This window comes from Tetrao urogallus (assembly GCF_951394365.1).
Source record: "Tetrao urogallus genome assembly, chromosome: 1".
Taxonomy (NCBI): domain Eukaryota; kingdom Metazoa; phylum Chordata; class Aves; order Galliformes; family Phasianidae; genus Tetrao; species Tetrao urogallus.
The window spans coordinates 187,111,881-187,130,271 of NC_136813.1; the positions used below are offsets into that span (position 1 = coordinate 187,111,881).

Sequence of the window (18,391 nt, forward strand, 5' to 3'; positions counted from 1 at the left end):
TGGGTTAGACATAGAAATTCATCCGTGTGTTGGGAAAACATCACCTTCAGGTCACTTCAGGCTATTGAGGAATTTTGGTTGTTCTTCCCCTCGTGGTAGAAGCGTTTCTCCACCGATCTTTGGACCTTTTTTCTCCTAGAAATATGAATCACAGAGAAGAGTTAAAGCATGTCAAGATGTTTCCTAGTTTTATGAGAGTTGGGACTGATTTATCCAATTCAATGTTGACCGACACTCCAGAAATATTCACATTCTGACTGCTTGTGGATACAGAAAAAGGAAATTCTCCATGGCTAACTAAAACAAAACTGCAAGAACAGAAGGCGAAAGGAGAAACTCCACTAAAACAAAGCCTGGAGAAGATGCAGAGCGGCTTGGCTTTGCTGGCAGCTCATAAGGGCACTGAAGCAAAGCATGGGACAAAAGCACCAGAAGCAGGCAGAGCACTGGGGTGCTCAGCAGCTGCTGGTTCACACTTACCTTCAGCATCCCATCTCGCTCCCACTTGAAGAGGCCGCAGGTACTGAAAGATAAAGGGGGCAGGTGAAGACAGCTGTGTGCTGCACAGTATGAGGAGGTCGTAAACGACCCCACACTTCTAGCACACCACTTAGCAGGAGGGACTAGCACTACGCTTTCAGGATGCGATTATGTGACTCCCAAGCCCACAGTACTGTGTCACAAGGCTTATTTCTTACCTGCAGGGCTTTTTTGGGAGCCTGTCAAGGGCAACAGCTCGGTTGCCACAAGGACATTTGAAAAACCGCTTGATGCCGTCGTGCCAGTGGTAGTCGTGGTTGTCCTGCACACAGGTCTCCAGAGGCTTGAAGTAGGTGTAATTACACTGTCAGGGGGAAGAAAGAAAGCTGTGAGTGCTTACCAGCATGTCAGGCCCAGGCTGCGGGCTGAAGACAGCTGATCAGCCAGAGCCAAGTATTTCTGTGTCTTCTCCCATCTGGAGGCATCCACCAGTGTGAGCAACACACCACCCCAGGCTTTGCCACTGCTCCTTCTATCACCATCCTGCCTGCTGTGCCACCGCCCTGCTCTGCCATCCTGCGAGGCACGGTCACCCTCTGTGCTGCCCTAAAGAAACAGGAAAGGCAGTGGGAGGAAAAGCATAGCAGAAGCTGCAAATCCAGAAATGGAACAGAATTCCTTCGCCCTCAGCACATTTGGGATATTTTAACCTCTGTTCCTTTCCTTGATAGCGAACTTCCAGGAAATGCAGACAAAGGAATCCCAGTGTTATGTTTTTCAAGGCATGAGGCTTCATTTAGCGTGGAATATGGGGAGCTGAGGGTCCTGGACAAAGTGCTTCAGGGATGAAGCTGAGAAATGAATGCCAGAACACCAACATCCAAGGAACCCACTGCAATAAACAAATTGAGATGTTGAGCATAACACTACAGCCTGCTTTGACAGCGTCTTCGTATCTCAAAGTCACTCACTGTACAAGCTGCTCTCAGCAACAGCCACAAGGAATTAAGCAGTCTCCATTTGATACCTGCACTGAACTATGGCCAAGCGAGTGACTGACGGGGTTGTGCAGGATGGCCTGGTATCATTCTGTGCAGTCTGTGCCCTAATTGCCTGCTGTCACCCTGACTCCACCTCACTCACCGTTTTACACGTTACCACTCGACATTTCACTTCTTTAATGCTCCTCATCTTCTCTTCTATTTCTTCTTTTTTCACCAGCGGCTGAAAGTATTGCTCTTGTAGCTCAGCTTCAGCCTGCATGGGCACAGGAAAAAGGGTGTGGGGAGAAAAAGATGCAAGAAACCACTTGACACGTGGCCTTTAAGCAAATTACTGGGACTGTTTGCAGTAAAATGCAGTCCGACAGCCAGAGAAACAGCAAATATTTCTTGCTTCAAAGAAACTCAAGTAGGGCACACGCTGTGCTCCACCACCACTGAAACCAGCTGCCTCTGAGATACCTGAGTGGGAGAGTTACCAACAGCAGATACGAGTGAAATGAGCACACAGCTATGACAGTGCAGGCAGAGCTCAGGTGGGCACATGTAATGAATGGGATTGGTTCTTAGCCAAAATATGACACCTCAGCAGATCTTGAAACAACTACGAATTCATACTAACACAGTGTGTGCAAGAGCCACATCCACTGGACATGCAGTATTCCTAGGGACATGCTCAGAGATCCTGACACTGCTCATCATGCTGACTTAGTGCCTATGATACATTTGGATGCCTGCTTCCTGCTGAAGTCATTATCAGAAGTCCTAACAGCAACCTCATTCTAAGCTAGTAGTCATGGCTGGGTCGAGGCCATACCTCTTTCAGGACACTCGTGTGCTTGGATTTGGCATTCAGGATTTTCTGAAACTCTTCTGACTCCAGATAGGCCAGCTGCTCACGTCTTTTCTTCTGGGCAGGTTCCTGTTCATCCACATCTAAGAAAAGCAAATGAGTTCAGTCCCGAGTTCAAAAAAAAGGTTGTGATTTCTAAACATGACCACTGGAGGAGATTTTGGAAGGCAGATGCTCAGGTCAAGCAGCAGCCTTTAGTAGTTCAGGAGAACGTGAAACTGAGTTCAAAGCTGGCTTCAGAAAATAAAAGCATTTTATACACAACAGTGCATCTTCTCTTGAAGCACCGCAGCAGGAAGTTCCACACCACTCCAGGGGAGTGAGCACTGTTGTCTCCCTTACTGAAGGAGAAGTTCCATAGGAAATGGAGGAATACATTCAAGATCCTACAGTGTATCACCATCAGGGAAACTAAAAAAATCAGTCAGTTTGGCAGGTGGGATCATTTCTTGATTTCCTTTGATTGAGTTAGCCATGCTGTGATGGTACTAAAGAGTGGCAAGAAAAGGAACAGAATGAGGATAAGGAGCTACCTATCAGAGATGACATCTCACATTCTCTCCAACAGGGTTAGAGATCATTCAGCCTTTGAGTCAAAACCACTGCAGAAAAAACCCCTGAAGTTCTAAATAGCCCTTACTCGGCCTCTTTCTGGCATAGCAAGACCTTGACCCAGTTAACAGCAGTCTGTCCAGCAGAATGTAAGAGTATTTTTTTCATTTCTACAATCCAACATTACTTACCATCCTCTGCTTCTGCTTTCTGTGATTGAGCAACGTTTTTCTCAACTCTTTCAACAATTTCTAGGACATCATCAAGATCAGCTCTTTTCCTCTTGATGCTGTTTGGATCAGTTTTAGCAAGAATGTGGCCTTTTGCTCGTAGTCTGTGTATTGCAGCCAGCTAGAAAACAGGAAAAAGCTGTGAGTGTATTGGTGACCAGCTTGGCTTCTGTATTCCTTCTTCCAGGAGTAACAGAAGTCTGTCAAATGGAGGAAACAAGATCCACTGGTCTGAGCACAGAACTGGACAGAGAGAGGCCTGATAAAACCCCTATCTCTGCTGTACATCTCATTCAACACGTCGCACGGCTCCTAGTCACTTCCTAATCTACACAGTGACTCTTGCAGGGGTGTTATCGGCATCTCTCTGCAGACGTGCTTTCACTGCTCCACAAATCAGCAAGTCCTCCAGAGGAAATTAATAGAAAATCACATCAAATCACTCCTTTCCAAGGGCAACAAACTAGCCTATGTATGAAGATCACAGAATGGTTTGGGTTGGAAGGGACCTTTAGGATCATCTAGTGATTTAAGATAGAAGACTTCCGCATTCCACAAATCCAATTTCTCTCAACTTCCCCTTCTTCACAGTCAAAATCAGCTCATTCAAAGAGCTGTTACCTTTTTGGCTTCTGCCAAGCTGTCCAGCTTTGGTGTTGGAGGGGGAGATCCATCAAAGAAAAGGATATCTTCTCCTTCTGAGAAGCCCGTGCCCAGCCTGGGCCTTGGAGGAACTGACATTTTTGCAGCTTTAGGGAATTCTGCCCCGGGTTTTGGGGACAGAAGTGAAGGCTGCCTGGAGGTGGATGGGAGAGCAGGGCTTCCAGCTTTACTTGTGTTCTGGAGAAACCTTTAAAGACAAAATAATTCACTGAAATAAAGATATGAGTCAGAGACAGAGAAGTCTGGAACAGAAGATGCAGATGGCGAGTTGTTTGTTTTTTTTTTTTTTTTTTTTTTTTTTTTTAACCTAACTGGCCTTTTGTTGCTAGAAAAACATTTAGTGATTCAGGCATTCAGGAGAGCAAAACTAAACTGGTAAAGGATTCACAGGGACACTGAAATGAAGAAGTCACTGGAAAAGGTGAACAGCCAATTGCTTTCCAAAACAAAAGCACAGAGGCTTCAAATGAATGTGACAGATAAGGGCTGAAAGCACTTCAAAGAATCACAGAATCACAGGGTTGGAAGGGACCTCAAGGATCACGAATCTCCAACCCCCCTGCCACAGGCAGGGCCACCAACCTCCACATTCAATACTAGACCAGGCTGCCCAGGGCCCCATCCAAACTGGCCTTGAACACCTCCAGGGACGGGGCATCCACAGCCTCTCTGGGCAGCCTGTTCCAGCACCTCACCACTCTCTGTAAAGAACTTTCCCCTGACATCCAACCTGAATCTTCCCTCCCTCAACTTAAAACCATTTCCCCTTGTCCTGCAGTTATCTACCCTTTCAAAGAGTTGATTCCCCTCCTCGGGGGAATCAATGGGCTTCTTGTGGAACAGGTAGTTAAAAGTAGTAGGCTTCTTTGTCACACGAGTCACGTAAATACTTGAGTTTACTACAGTCATTGCAGTGGCTGGACAGGTTTGTGGGGAAAAAAGATCCCTCCAGGGATATTGTAATAGACAGCACCTTTAGCTTGGGAAGTCCCTGAAACACAGTTGTAGATTGAGAGAATATTTGGGGGAAGAATCATGATGATTGTACCTCAGGCTCTGTTTTGGATCCCTGAGGTTTTGGATTTACTTTTGTTCAGCCTGTGAAGGTTACTAGGCTACATCAACCTCTTCTTGCACGCAGAAGACCTGTGTAGGCCAGCATGAACCTGGAGTCCTGACCCCAGCTTCCTACTCTTCCCACCATGCCTTCTTGTTGCTAGGCAGCACACTGGAGTATTTGATTCCACACTGAATAAATAGTTTTTATAAAAAAGCAAATTTCCTCCACAGCTGTACTGGGCCACAAAGGACCTCCTTCTGTGTAAGTCATACATATTACCTTCTCTGAATCTCTTCAGATCGCTTTTTCCTGGCCTCCAGCAATTTCTGTTTCTGTTGTTTGAGCAATGCTGATGCAGAGATAGACTGGAAACCAGTCTCTTGCTTCTTTCCAGCATCTGTAAAAACGAAACAGTGTAAAACACCACCACCGTTTGCTCAGAAAGAGCTGTGTTTGCAGGCACAAGGACATACCTGCTTTGGTCCAGTGTTTGCAGAGGTTTCTTGCTCCAAATGTTGGCTGTGCCAGCAGTTCTTTGAATTCCTCAGAACATGGCATAGGTCTCTTTGCTGCACCTGGGGAGGACGAGGCATACATGCAACATAATTGGAGCCAGGAAGGGAAGCACACCTGGCTTTAAAGACATAAAGTAGCCTAGGTTGGAAATAACTAAGCACTCCCCTGCAAAGCAGGGTTAACTCCTACATTACGTTTGGTTGTTCAAGCACTGCACACCACAGGCATTTCCACCCCTTCAGCGACTCCATCAGTCACTCAGTCCTCTACTGGCCTTGCTTGCCTGCAGTGCTCTGCCACTCCCATTTGTGGGCAGCCTTTGCTGAAAGGCCCTCATCCATCACATCTCTTCCTTGGAGACTTAAGAGCAGCTGAAGGCTACAGACAGTACACACAGACTGCTGTCTGAAATGGTGGCAATTGAAAGAGCTGAAATGTGGATAAGACATCTAGGCAACATCTGGAGTGCATGCTTTGAATAACCTATCATCTGAGTGTAAAGAAGGTGCAACATTAAGTGCTTTTCAGAAAAGAAATGGAGGCAGAAAAGATCAATGAATTTCCAAAGGCTATGGAAGGAAAACGCTTTGAAGATGACAAAAGAAAAGCTCAAGAAACAGGCTGGGTACTCAGCAGGCCCCCTGCATTGCAGACCTGTCTCTGATTTATACTTAGTATTCCTTGGAAGTCTCCAAGACTGACAGAAGTCATCCATTTTAATCAATTAAAATAAATTCTCCGGTTCAAAGTTCTTAGAACTTCCAATTCTCATTAATCCTGCAAAGATCTTCTGTCATTGTCCAAAGACAGAACAGGAGACTTAATTCAGGGGCACTGCTGCAAAAAGGTGCGCAGAGCTACACAGTTGCTTAGTTACATTTGCCTTGCAGCTGTGATCTCAGGAAGAAGGGAGTTTAGATCAACGGAGAAAGCCTGCAGAGGTGTGCAGCAATCATTGCCTAATTTTGGGGGGATAACGGGGTCCTGAGACGCAGCCACACGTCAAGCTGAAAACATCTGGAGGGTGAAGAGGCTATGGGGGAAGTTAGGTACCAATTTTCTGCCTGGTTTCCTGGACAATTGCATCAGCTCCTCTCACGACCATATTGGAGAGAGTGGTCTGAACCTTCCGTTTTGGCACTGCAGCAGCTGCCCTAGACAGAGGAAAAAAAACAGATCAGAGTTTTTCCATGTTCAGAGCAAGGACAGAAGGTTGAATGCTATCCCAGTGTAAAACTCCAGTTGTTCTTGAATCCAAATTGGTGCTTCTCTCCTGACATCTTTCTCTCTTTGGGAACATTAATCTAAATCCAAATTCCAGAGCAATGCTTAGGATCCTTGTTCTCACTGGGTTGGGATACACATTCCTTATGTTTAGTATTCTCTCAGAGCATATGTCATTGCTAAGCCTCACTCACAGCCAGCTCCAGGGATGGAAAGGAGGCTGGAATTGCTTATTACTGAGAGGTCACAGCAGTTATCAGATGGCAGCAGTCTGTGAATCCAAGCAGTGTGCAAGCACAGCACGTGATCCAGCTGTGACTCGAATCTTTCCACAGCTGTCTTCAGGGGGGGTTGGATGAAGGGTCAGACCCCTCTGCTCTAGCACCAGATGCATACTGACCTTAACCATTTACTAATACACAAGGTATTGTGTATCACTGCCTTTTTGTTAACATGCAGTGATACTATATCATTTCAGTCAAGGGAGAGAAGGAGGAAATACAGAATACACTGAGTCTGGGATTAAAAAGTAATGAGCCATGACAAGGTGCAGTACTGAGGCACTGAGAAGTACTCATCTTGTAGTCTCAAATGCTTGGGACCTCACAACAAAGGTTATTTCATCTCCTGAAACACAACACCCACTGGCTTCACAACGCAGTAATAACTTGGAGGTAAAAACATCTTTTCACACTGTATCACTGACTGATGAAATCTCCCTATCAAATAGCAGCTTTGTTACCCTGTGAGGCTGGAAGGATTACACCATGAGTGGGACATCTATTCCTGTTTGATGGATGCAGATAAGTCCCGGGGCATTCTAGCTAAATAGATGCTGTTACAGAGAGAGCTTCAGACTTGCATAAGGGAGAGAAATTCCACTGAAAAGGTGGGAACTGTGCTTTAGCTCAAAGGAAATACAAGGTTTGTCTTACACTGAAGCCGCATACGCTGTTGAAGAGACTCCTCCGTAGTGGAACCCATCCTGACACAGCCTCTCCTTCAAACTGGGGGTTTTCCTACCAAGTTTTTTGGGAATGCGGCCACCAGAGAAGGTAGACTGCAGATCTGCCCGCTTTGAGCTCAGCTTCTTGTACTGGGATTGGATGTGATACTGACAGTACTCACAGTCATTCTGAAAAGAGAATGAAGAAGTTTGCTGTAGGATGCTGGTAGTTAGAATTTACTTCATTCCCCTCGTGTAACCCACATGTAACCTTCTGCCCTACTGCCATTCCAAATGCTTTTAGTTCTTTCCGAGTTCCTCATCCCTTCTCCTTTTCCTCTCCTGGTTCTAAATGCTTCCCCACCAACAATAACCCTTCTGACTTTGTGCAGGCACAGATATTCTGCTGGTTTATGGGCATCACGGCCAAGGGAACTTGTCTGGTTAAGATCACCTCCAAAACCCATTCCCAAGTAAAATATCCTATCGTCTCACTTTGGCTGAGTTCCTTGGTGCAGTGCATGGAAGCCTGCACTGGCACAGAGGATAATGAAGGGCATGGAGGTGATGACATGAGTCCAGACCATTGCTTGTCACTGTAGCTCAAGCTTTGCATTTAGGGAACTGCAGTGCTGCTGCTACAGGCCTGTCACAGCAACAGCTCCTCTGGGTCACATTCCTCAGCTCTTCCACACACCTTAATTGGTCACAAGTTGAGATACAGAAAGAAGTAAAAAAAGAGTTCCAGCAGCAGCACAAAAGCAGCAGCTACATTTTTACCAACACCTTACAGGATATTTTAGTACTGAAGTACAAACCAGGTTCACAATCTGCGCGCAGGGATCGCCATTCTTCTTCCTGGCTTTGCAGGTGCCCATATCCAGAGCTTCACCCATGAGCAGGATCTTCTGTGGGTGATCAACAGACAAACACACCTAGAGAGAAAACAGAACGCGCCTTCACCATGGATATGGTGAATATGCTTCTCTCTTGGTGCTGTAATAAAGGACATTCCTGTTCAACTGCTCGGCTCTGAAGTCATCGCAGCAATTTCAACAGATACATCCTCACAGAGGACAAAGAGATGGAATTCTTTGTCCTTCCATACACCAAGGTACAACCACAGCTCACTCCTGTGGTACAACCGAGCCTTGCCCTCGCACCACAGACATTGGGACTTGTATTTGTAGGCAAGACATAATTTTGAAGTCAATTTTAATGTAGTTCTAGATGTGTACACCTCGGCTTCAGAAGAGCCTTGACATTACCTCTGGATGCTTTCCTGCTCACCAGCAGGACTTCAACTGCTTATCCATGTTAATTTAAGCAATTATGTAGTTTAATCGACAATTAATGAGATTCTTAATTTTTCCATTTGGAGAATTCAAAATGCAAAATAGTCCATCACCAGCTACTAGATTGAAATTACCCTTGACAGAAGTCAGTAAAAACGGTTTCCATTCCAGTGCAATTAAAAAGATATTAAAAAAGCATTTAACTTATTAACAAAATGAAGCTACCTTAAATGTTTTGATACATGGAGAAAATTAATTTGTCACGTTCCGCGTTCGTAAGTAATTGATTAAACAAATTAAGTATTATGTATCAACTTACTATACATAACACATCATTTGTTTTATAAATCAAACCCTACTTCTTCTTAATCATAATTTTGGAACCACAAAACATTTTCCAATCACGTCTCTCAAGGAGAGGAACGAGCACCCCCTAATTTTTCAGCTTGTTGAGACATTGTGGCTGAAAGCAGCTGAATAATAAATTGCCATGAAAATACAATTCCTGCATCTGCAGAAGTGAGCGACCTACCAAGAGCAGGTTAAGTGCTAGGGTAAACTCTGGTTTTAAGATGCTTAATAGGGCTCCTTGAAGTCAGATGTCCAGAAGGCTGAGAACAAATAAACACCATGCAAATATCTGGACGCAATTCAGACTTATTAGGCAGACTGCTGTAATTCCAATCCCGATGTGTCACAAAACTAAATCTCAGGCAGGCATAGAGATGTTCAGCTACGGGCTGATGGGCAAATGAAAAATCCTCTCACCTCATCTGAGCCTTCCTTAGGTTTCATAGGATTAGCATTGAGCAGCCCGATGACCGTGCCTTGCTCTGTCTTCCAGAGCTCTTTGTGGACATCCCCAAACAAGAAGAGCGAGACGCACTGACTGAGGTCACGCAGGTCGTTCAGCCGCCAGATGCTGAAGGTTCTGCCCTGGAACAGACATTGGCTTACAGCTCAGCAACAGGACACCGACTGCACCCCCCTCTTGTGGCTGCATTTGAAGGGTTGTTGTTATTCACAACCTCAGTGAGATGTAGCTGCGCTACGTCCAGCCATGCCACACAGCCAGTTCTAGGATTCTTAGAGACCAACGCAGCACAAAAATGCTGCTGTCATCCATCTTCCTGATATGGGAGCTGGGCAGCAATCCTCCTTGCTGAGCAGAGGCCTTGACCCCACACAGCCAAAACCAAGGCATATTCAGTACCGTTTCATAGTGAAGTTCTATAGGAAACGTGCTGCATATCCATATAGGACTGAATGATCTCTAGGGAAATTATGGAAGCTGCCTGTTGGCACACTTAAAGCAAGAGAGCTATCTAGAAAAGCTGGGAGTCACTCATTTCTTTGCACTAGCATTTCACATGCTACAGTGGATGAAGTTATGCAGTGTGTGCACACCAGCGCCAGTACAGTTGCTCCAGAGAAGGATTCACCCTGATGATGAGCCAAGATCTCTAACACAGCAGCTCTTCTTCATTTACTACAAGGAGGTGGCTGATGAAGTTGAATAAGCTCCTCAGGATAGAAAACCAGCATTTAGGATCCAGAGGGAACACAGCAAAGTTACTTACGTTATTTGTGCTCTGAGGAGTGACCTTCTTTACTATGACTCCAAATGTTACCCAATCTGTTTCCTCTAGATTTTCAGTAGCAAGTTTGTGCTTCAGCTGGGACAGCCGGATCAGCCTCCTGTTAGCCATTTTTCTGTCCATCTCAGCTGATGAGACCCGGGGTTTTCTGCATCGAATACAGCATGTAAAAGAGAACACATTCATTTATATAAACAGACAGTCAAAACCACTCAGCATGTCTCACTGCAAATCGCCCCTGTGCCTTATTTCACACCGAGTTCACTTGAAACAAAACCTCTCTTCCAGATGCTGCACAAATATTAGAGAGCTACAAGTCAAGCATGTTGTTCTTTGCCCAAATAGCTGCACTGCAACTTAGCCCTGAGCCTTCAGTAACTCTTCTCACTTCAGGAAGGACTGAGTATCACAGCTCTCTGGAAATATGCTAGAAATTCAGCATGGTTTCTGGTGAGGAGGGTACAGTAAGTGTTCAGAGACCTCTCGTGGCCACAGTGAGTATGGGAATTCTGAATGGTCCCGAGGGTTCTGGGTGTGAAACAAAGTCTGCACTGCTGGGGCCCAATCAGACCTTATTTGTGCCAACTGTTGAGGATATGGCAGGGAAGGCAGTGATAATAAAATTAGAGACTTTCATTAGAAAAGAGTAAAAATAAAAATCAAACGTAATGAGCAAGCAGGCAGTGCTGTGGCTCTGTGTTAGCCCAAGTCCTCCGCTCACAACTGGTGCAATTAACACATCACAGGACACGGGGCATTCAGTCTCACCACTTGAGCACAGCCTCCCCAGGCAGAGGTCAGTGCTGGGCTGCTGACCTTAATCTCAGTCCTGAGAAGGTTTCCACAGACATGGGCTGCAGTGTTGTACTGGAGCATGCAGGCATGTGAGGAGTCTTCTCTCTGGGCACCTTACTGGGTGTGTTCCCTGGGGCAGACTTGAGAGGCTGGAATGCCAGACTGAGGACTTGTCGTGGGGGAGGAGTCTTGGTCTCTTTAGCAGAAAAAAAAAAAAAAAAAGAAAATCTTGATAAAGAAAACCTATAAATAAAAATAACATTCACTTACACTTGATTAGACACAGGAGTCCAGTGCAAATGAGGAATAAAATGTGTAAAACTTAATAATATTGTACTGGTCTCCCAGTCAGCTAGAAATGGTTAATAGAAATATCAGCCTGGATGTGTCCAAGCTGCTGCTGTGAATAACACAGGATATCAGCAAAAGCCCTGTGTGTTTCAATGAAAGGTACACTCAGAATGGTACCTGCTGGGGAGGCTTTTGACTTCTGGTTTCCTCTCTTGGCTGTTGGTAAAGGATTGTCCAGCTGGGCAGAAAAACACAGCGACTCCTGCAGCTTCTGAACTTTCCTTTCCTTTAAGGGTGGACAGAGAGATTTGCCTGGCCAAGAAAACAAAAGTATTTATGAGATCTCAGGATCCAATCTTAAATACTAAACATTGTTCCAAACTAAGTAATCGTTTGAACAAATCCAAGTCAGGGTCCCACATGGAAACCCTTCAGTTAAATTGCCAGCATCTGAGATGCAACATCTGTAAAAGCCCCAATGATTCTTACTCCTTCTGACCTTAAACTCTCGATGTCACTGAAGCCAGAAAGCTGTAGAAAGTAGGAGCATTTCCTTGCTTTTCAATTTCTCTGCATTTCATTAGTTTCATTACTACACTCAGCGTGTTACAGCAACAAACACAGCTGTATTTGTGGGGTGTAGCAACATCTGATTGTACCAATATCTGCCAGTAGGAAAGAACCTTCTCCAGCACAACACTGGAGCACCTCAGTCACGGAAGTTGCCCCATTTCTATCAATCTGTGATGCAGAAAACAAAACTGCAGCTCATTTAGTCTGCACTGCAAGAAACAATCTGTGTGGGAATATAACAGACCATCATTCCTCTTTGCTACTCAGTTCCCACTTGAGATTATCTGCCCACAGTTTGCACATTGGGAGGCTAACAAATCAGAAACTCATTTAATTAGTCTCGTTACCAGGGGCTTTCTGCTCAGAGCCTGAACTGGATTGCTGCCCGATGGCAGTCTTCTGCAGCTGCTCCTGTAACATCTTCATCTGTTCTTGCAATTTTCTCAGCTCAGCTAGCAAAGAAAGAAGAAAAAGGACAATAATGAGGACAGAAGTAAGCCACAGTAAACAGGGATTTAAGAAATCCTGGGGAGCCTGGCAGTATTACTGCATCACAGAAGATTAGGAAAAAAAATAAATTAGTTCTGATTCTACATAGCTCACAATGAAGGGACACCTTTCCATGCACTGGAGCTGACTTACATAAACATTTGTTTGTGCTATATTCCTTGACGTGCTGTGCATATCTTTTCTAGTGAACACAAAACCATTCAAATGGCTCATGATTGCACTCCATAACATAAAGAAGTGCTTCCAATACAATCAAACACACTGCCCGAATACAGGAATGCTCAGGGACTGGCTCTGCTTCCACACCAGCTGGTACAGCAGAACCCCCCACCACTAAGCCCTGAGGAAGCAGGTGGAGCTTTGTTTGTAAGAGGTACCAAGATGACAGCTCTAAGGACTGAAGCAACATTGCTCTTCATCAGACAAGACCCAAGTAAACAGGAGACCATCTCTATCCTGTTCACCAGAGCTCGACAAATCTTCATGGCTCCTCTGTGCTTCTTTTGGGAAAGTAGATTGGGTGAGTTTGGCCAAACAGCACTGAAAATTGGATTTAGAACACTCTATCCAATGTCTTTCACAAGGACTTTCTACATTTCCCATCTGGGTACCACCCTTACTGAGAGAAGCAGTAGGCCCTATATGACAAACATGCCAGATAAAAGATGCTTTAACAGAAACCTTGTAATTCTTCATTGGTTTTCTCTTCTCCCTGACTGGGAACTGAAGCCGAGACAGTGTTTTCTGCCTCCTCTTCTTCCAGCAGGTCATCCACATCTCCAAACAGCACAGCCAGGTTCTCCTTTTGCTCATCAATTATGCTGTCAGCATCCACCTCCTCAGTGTATGATGCATCATCTTCTGCATCAAAGAGCTCATCATACTCATCTGGTTCTCCCTCATACTCATCTGGTTCTCCCTTCTCATCCTTTGGGGTATCTTCCTCCTCAGGAGAATTCTCCTTTTCAGCCTCCTCATTTTCTTCCAGGAGGGAGACCAACAGATCCAAATCTTCATCACCTGAAGCAAAAAATTAAACTCAGTGTTACTTCTGTCCTTTTAGAGGAAAGCTGCTACAGAATAAAACATTCAAGACATTTAAATCACAGGCAAATAAACAGCAAAACTAAATCTGAGCAGCGAATGGAATTTTTAAAAAACTGCTTCAGCTTTGGCTTAAGGAAGACAAAACAGCTTCCTGCTACCTGGTCCAATAGATACATTGTAGTGGACAGTCTCAGCTCCTGACCCAGGCTGGCTGGTCAGGAGAAAACTTGGCAGACTTAGCACTGGAATTTCCTCCTGGCCAGCTGCCTTATGACAGCTTCTGCTGCAAAGAAAAGCCGTGGGAACTGCAGAGGACAGAGTGACACCCACATGGCTCTTGGTAATAGGAGCTTAAGAGGAAGATGCAAGGCAAGCAAGAAAGCATATCCTCAGATTCACTTTGCTCAAGGAAGCAAACAGGGCAGCAGAGAAACATGAAGCAAAAGGTCAAAAAGCTTGAGGAGCGTAGATATAGGTTGGACTTTTTCCTTGTCTTTTACAGCGAGGGTGATGAGGCACTGGAACAGGTAGCCCAGAGATGTGGTTGATGCCCTGTCCACGGAGACTTTCAAGGCAAGGATGGATCAGGCCCTGGGCAATCTCATCAAGATGTGCATGTCCCTGTTCATTGCAGGGAGTTGGACTAGATGACCTATAAAGGTCTCTTCCAACTGTAAAGATGATTCTAAAAACAGAAAAATGAAAAAGAAGTACAGGGAGGAGAACAGGACAGACAGAGCAGAGACGCATACACACTGCAAAACATATTCAGCATTTGGCCCCGAGGAAAACACAAATGCAGCCTCACAAGAGGCAATGGACAAAGCCAGAGGGAGCACACAGTAATTTCCTTTGTTAAGAGGCAAACAGAGCTCTCTGCACTTCATCGAAAGCTGCCCTACTGCAAGTAAGGCAGTGCTTTTATCCCTTACCGTCCATGATCTCACCAGGATTCCTTCCAAAGCCCCCAAGGCCAAACAGACTCTGTCACAGGAGAACAAATGGATACCGTTGGGATGGATATTACAAATGGAGGTCACCACTCTCGATCAAGCATCACTCTTTCTATCCACAGCTGCCCATGAGAACGCTGAACTTAAAGCCACACGTGTATTGCCACACGTGAAGCCCGACTTGAGCTGAGCCCCCTGCAGCACAAGACCACAACCTGGAGAACAAAGCCCTGTCCCAGCCCCCCATCCAGGGATCCCTCCTTCCTCCCTCCGCAAAGGGACTCCATCCCCGGTTCAGCCCAATCTCCCTGACCCGACTCAACGGATCCCTTCCCCTCGTACCCCCGATCTCAGGAATCCCCTCCCCTCTCAATTCCGATCCCTCTCCCCCAGGCCTCCCCCCACAGCCCCGCTCACCGCCTCCCGCGCTCTCCAAGCACCCGCCAAAACTCCAATCGCGCTCCGCCCTCCTCGCGCATGCGCGCCGGCGCGCCGCTCTCTGCGTCAGCGCCATCTTTAGTGCTGGCGGCGCGGGCGCCATCTTGGCTGTGGGCAGGGAGTCTGTGGTTTGGGGCTGGCAACAGCGATCGTGTGGAAACTGAAATTCCTGATGATACAGTGCCTTCTGTTTTAGTCTCTTTCCCTTTAAATTATGATTTTTCCCTTGTAATATGAATTATACGCAGGAATCGCCTCAAATTGCTCTTAGGAGGATGAGCTTTCTCTTGTACTAAATCCAACCTGCAAGATGTTATGAAGAAAGAGGCGGTGTCACTGGTGACCATCTGTGCCACTCCCTGATTATAAAGGATAAATTAAGGACAGACAGGCTTTGGTAGCTGAAGGAAAATTCCTGTAGATCGCAGGATAAAACTGAAGATGCGCTCAAATGGAATCACAGAATGGCCTGGGTTGAAAAGGACCACAATGATCATCCAGTTTCAATCCCCTGCTGTGTGCAGGGTCGCCAACCACCAGACCAGGCTGCCCAGAGCCACATCCAGCCTGGCCTTGAATGCCTGCAGGGATGGGGCATCCACAGCCTCCTTGGGCAACCTGTTCCAGTGAAATATCCAAAGAAAATTGAGGAATGTTTAGTTGGACAGCTGAAGTGGTCTGCTGGGTGGTTGGAAGGCACTACTTTGTACCAATCCCAGTAAGGACAGCTATGTGTTGTTGCCCTGTGTTTCTTGACCCAGCAGCTGCAGCAATTGGCTGTGAAACAACCCCTCGGTTGTCTTGGATGAGTGGGAATCATTGGGTAGGCTATGGTATATTTGGAAATAGCTGGCTCTCTTACCCAGGCATTTCCCAAAAGCAGGCGGATGGTAACACAAGTTAGTTTTGTATTTTTTTAATTGCAGATTTAGTGCACTGGATTACCCCTTGCCCATTATCAGCCTTGGAACTTATCAATTCCAGGTGTTAAGAATTGGTTTTTCTGTTTTGTCTGCTTATGGTCTGTGTGATCCCCTCAGGGCATCTCCACATCACCCTGCTTTCCATCTCATTGCAGTAATGATGGCTTGCCCCACTCTGCAAACTGAGGTCTGCAAATCCAGCAGTATTTTCCTGCTCACAGATCTCCCACCCAACCACAGGACTATTTCTGGCCTCTTCTCAGTTTGGGTTTAAGACTGGGAATTGTTTCTCACGTGGCTGCTGGCTGTGGGACAGACTGTGACAGCAGGAATCTGTCTTGTTAAAACAGGGGCATGTGACAGGTGGTATTCCATTAACGCGTGGAGTCCAATCATGTTAAAGCACAAACATGTTTTATCTTTCATCTAAGGGAAAGCAAATTACTCTTAAACTTGTGCTAATGAGCATCTGCTGGCCACATTCACCGGTCTTTTGTCCACTGTGCTAAATGGACTGTACTTAATGATGACGGTACAGGAAAATAATCCTCCCTCTTGCATTAGCAGGTTTCAGCGTATCGGGGTGTTCTTATTTGCAGTTCCTTGTCCCTCCTGATTTGCAGTGTTAGATCTTATCTTTCTATGAAGACCTACTTCAGCTTATGCCCATGTCTTCCTGTTCGTATTCCTGTGCTCAGATCCTCTTCTCTTACTGAAGCCTCTTAAAATGATTAATTTTGGCTTGACAGATGCGTAAGTAATTCCTCCTCTGGCCTTTCACATCGATTTTCTATGTTTTCATTAATAAGGTTAACGCTACTCAGAGGAAATCAGCTCTATTGTCTTTCTATTAGTTTGATTTTGGCCTAGTTGCATTTCCATCAGTTTTTGATCATTGCAGAATCCATAACTATTGCATAGCTCCTGTAATAAAACTGGATTCAAGGAAAAAAGCCCATAAGTCCTGCTGTTGTGAGGAGCTAATTAAAAGTCAATAAGATATTGCATCTTCTGGGAGTGCTTGTAATTGATGAAGAAGGGTGCAACCAAGCCGATGAATATCTCTTCACAGTAGATTTCAGCCAGCTCTTGCATTAGCTGAAATTATGGATGAAGATGTGTGGGAGCGTGAGCTATAGCTAACAGAAAGCAGGCATCCAGAGTTTACAACGGATAATTAGAACAATAGTGACAACCACAAAAATAGAAACAAATCTTTGCTTTAATTATAAAGGCAATAAAGAGATTACTTTTCCTGCTACTGGTAGCTGAGAGTTCACTGGCAGCATGGCGTGAGAAATGTTTGTCTTCATACACTAAAATGCAGTGAAGGAATGTTTTATTTGCTCCAAGGAACACCTACAGACATTTTTTGTGTGTAAATTTTAAGAATATTAATCTGCTTGCAGTGAAATATAAATCTCACATTTTTTTATCTTTATTTTGAATTAATCAGCTCTAGACTGTTTTCAATGCCAGGTCTGAAGCAAAATACCAGGTCACTGAATTTTTTATTTCTAATTCCACTATTGATCTGTTCAGTGTTTTCTCCTCCATCATCCGCAGGACAATCTGGAGAAGTGCTTATTTATTGAAGAAGGTTGACAGGAGAATTTGTCATGTACCAGTACAGAATATCTGCTATAACACTGCACACTCAGTTGTGGTATCCAGCAGCCCTAAGGCTTTCTCCTGTGGAGCTGTGAGTCGTTCCATTCTTCTTAGCTCAAGATCACAAGATGACATAAACTATATATATTACTTTTACTGCACTTGCATCTCTCTCATGGGTTGTGTCATCCTTTTAACATTGGTCTGAACTTCAGAGTAGCAGAAATGTATTGAAGTGTCACGTGTTCACTTATAAAAATATTTCTCCTCCCATATCTGAAAAGTTGTGTTAGCTATCACTGATGGATAGCAGTGGACTTCATAACACAGCTTGACATCTTTACTTTAAAAGATGCATTACCTTCCCTTCCAGCTGTCTGAAACTGAGGCCTGGTGAAGTTTTCTATGATGTACCTTGTTGTGCTGGCACAGCCATCCCCAAACCAGAGCCCCTCTTCCAGATGTGTGAATATGCCTTTTCAGCAAAGCACAGAGCTGGGATATTCTCACAGACTCAGTGAACACAGTGCAGAGAAGACAAGCAATGACAAAAAGTATGGATTTATTTTTTTTTTAAAGCTGATCTCTTCAATTGGACTTCAATGTGTACGGAAGTGGAATTCCCCCCTGAAATGTCAGCAGTAAAGGCCACAGACCAGTCACTGTTGGTCACAGGGTACAGTCTTGTGTTTCTTATAGACAGGTGACATGGCTCATAAGCCGTTTGACAGAGAGTGACCTCATGACTCCATATACATAACTGAGGCTGCCAGACGTGCGAGGAAATGTGTTTCAACACTGAGTCTCACTTTCCTGGCTTAGTGCCTGGGGA

General features: G+C 45.1%; 1 protein-coding gene across 1 annotated transcript; it reads right to left on the reverse strand.

Moving 5' to 3' along the window:
- Positions 1-51: 51 nt before the first annotated feature.
- MCM10 (minichromosome maintenance 10 replication initiation factor) lies at positions 52-15,128 on the reverse strand (the record flags this gene model as incomplete). The annotated part of the gene is made up of 20 exons (XM_079538383.1): positions 52-135; positions 481-523; positions 699-844; positions 1,624-1,737; positions 2,299-2,417; positions 3,078-3,237; positions 3,738-3,966; positions 5,119-5,236; positions 5,313-5,414; positions 6,409-6,509; positions 7,515-7,714; positions 8,344-8,460; positions 9,589-9,756; positions 10,401-10,566; positions 11,235-11,409; positions 11,682-11,816; positions 12,425-12,529; positions 13,269-13,607; positions 14,567-14,618; positions 14,973-15,128. The coding sequence occupies 20 exons, from the start codon at positions 15,126-15,128 to the stop codon at positions 52-54; spliced, it is 2,829 nt and encodes a 942-aa protein (XP_079394509.1).
- Between the last annotated feature and the right edge of the window lie 3,263 nt (positions 15,129-18,391).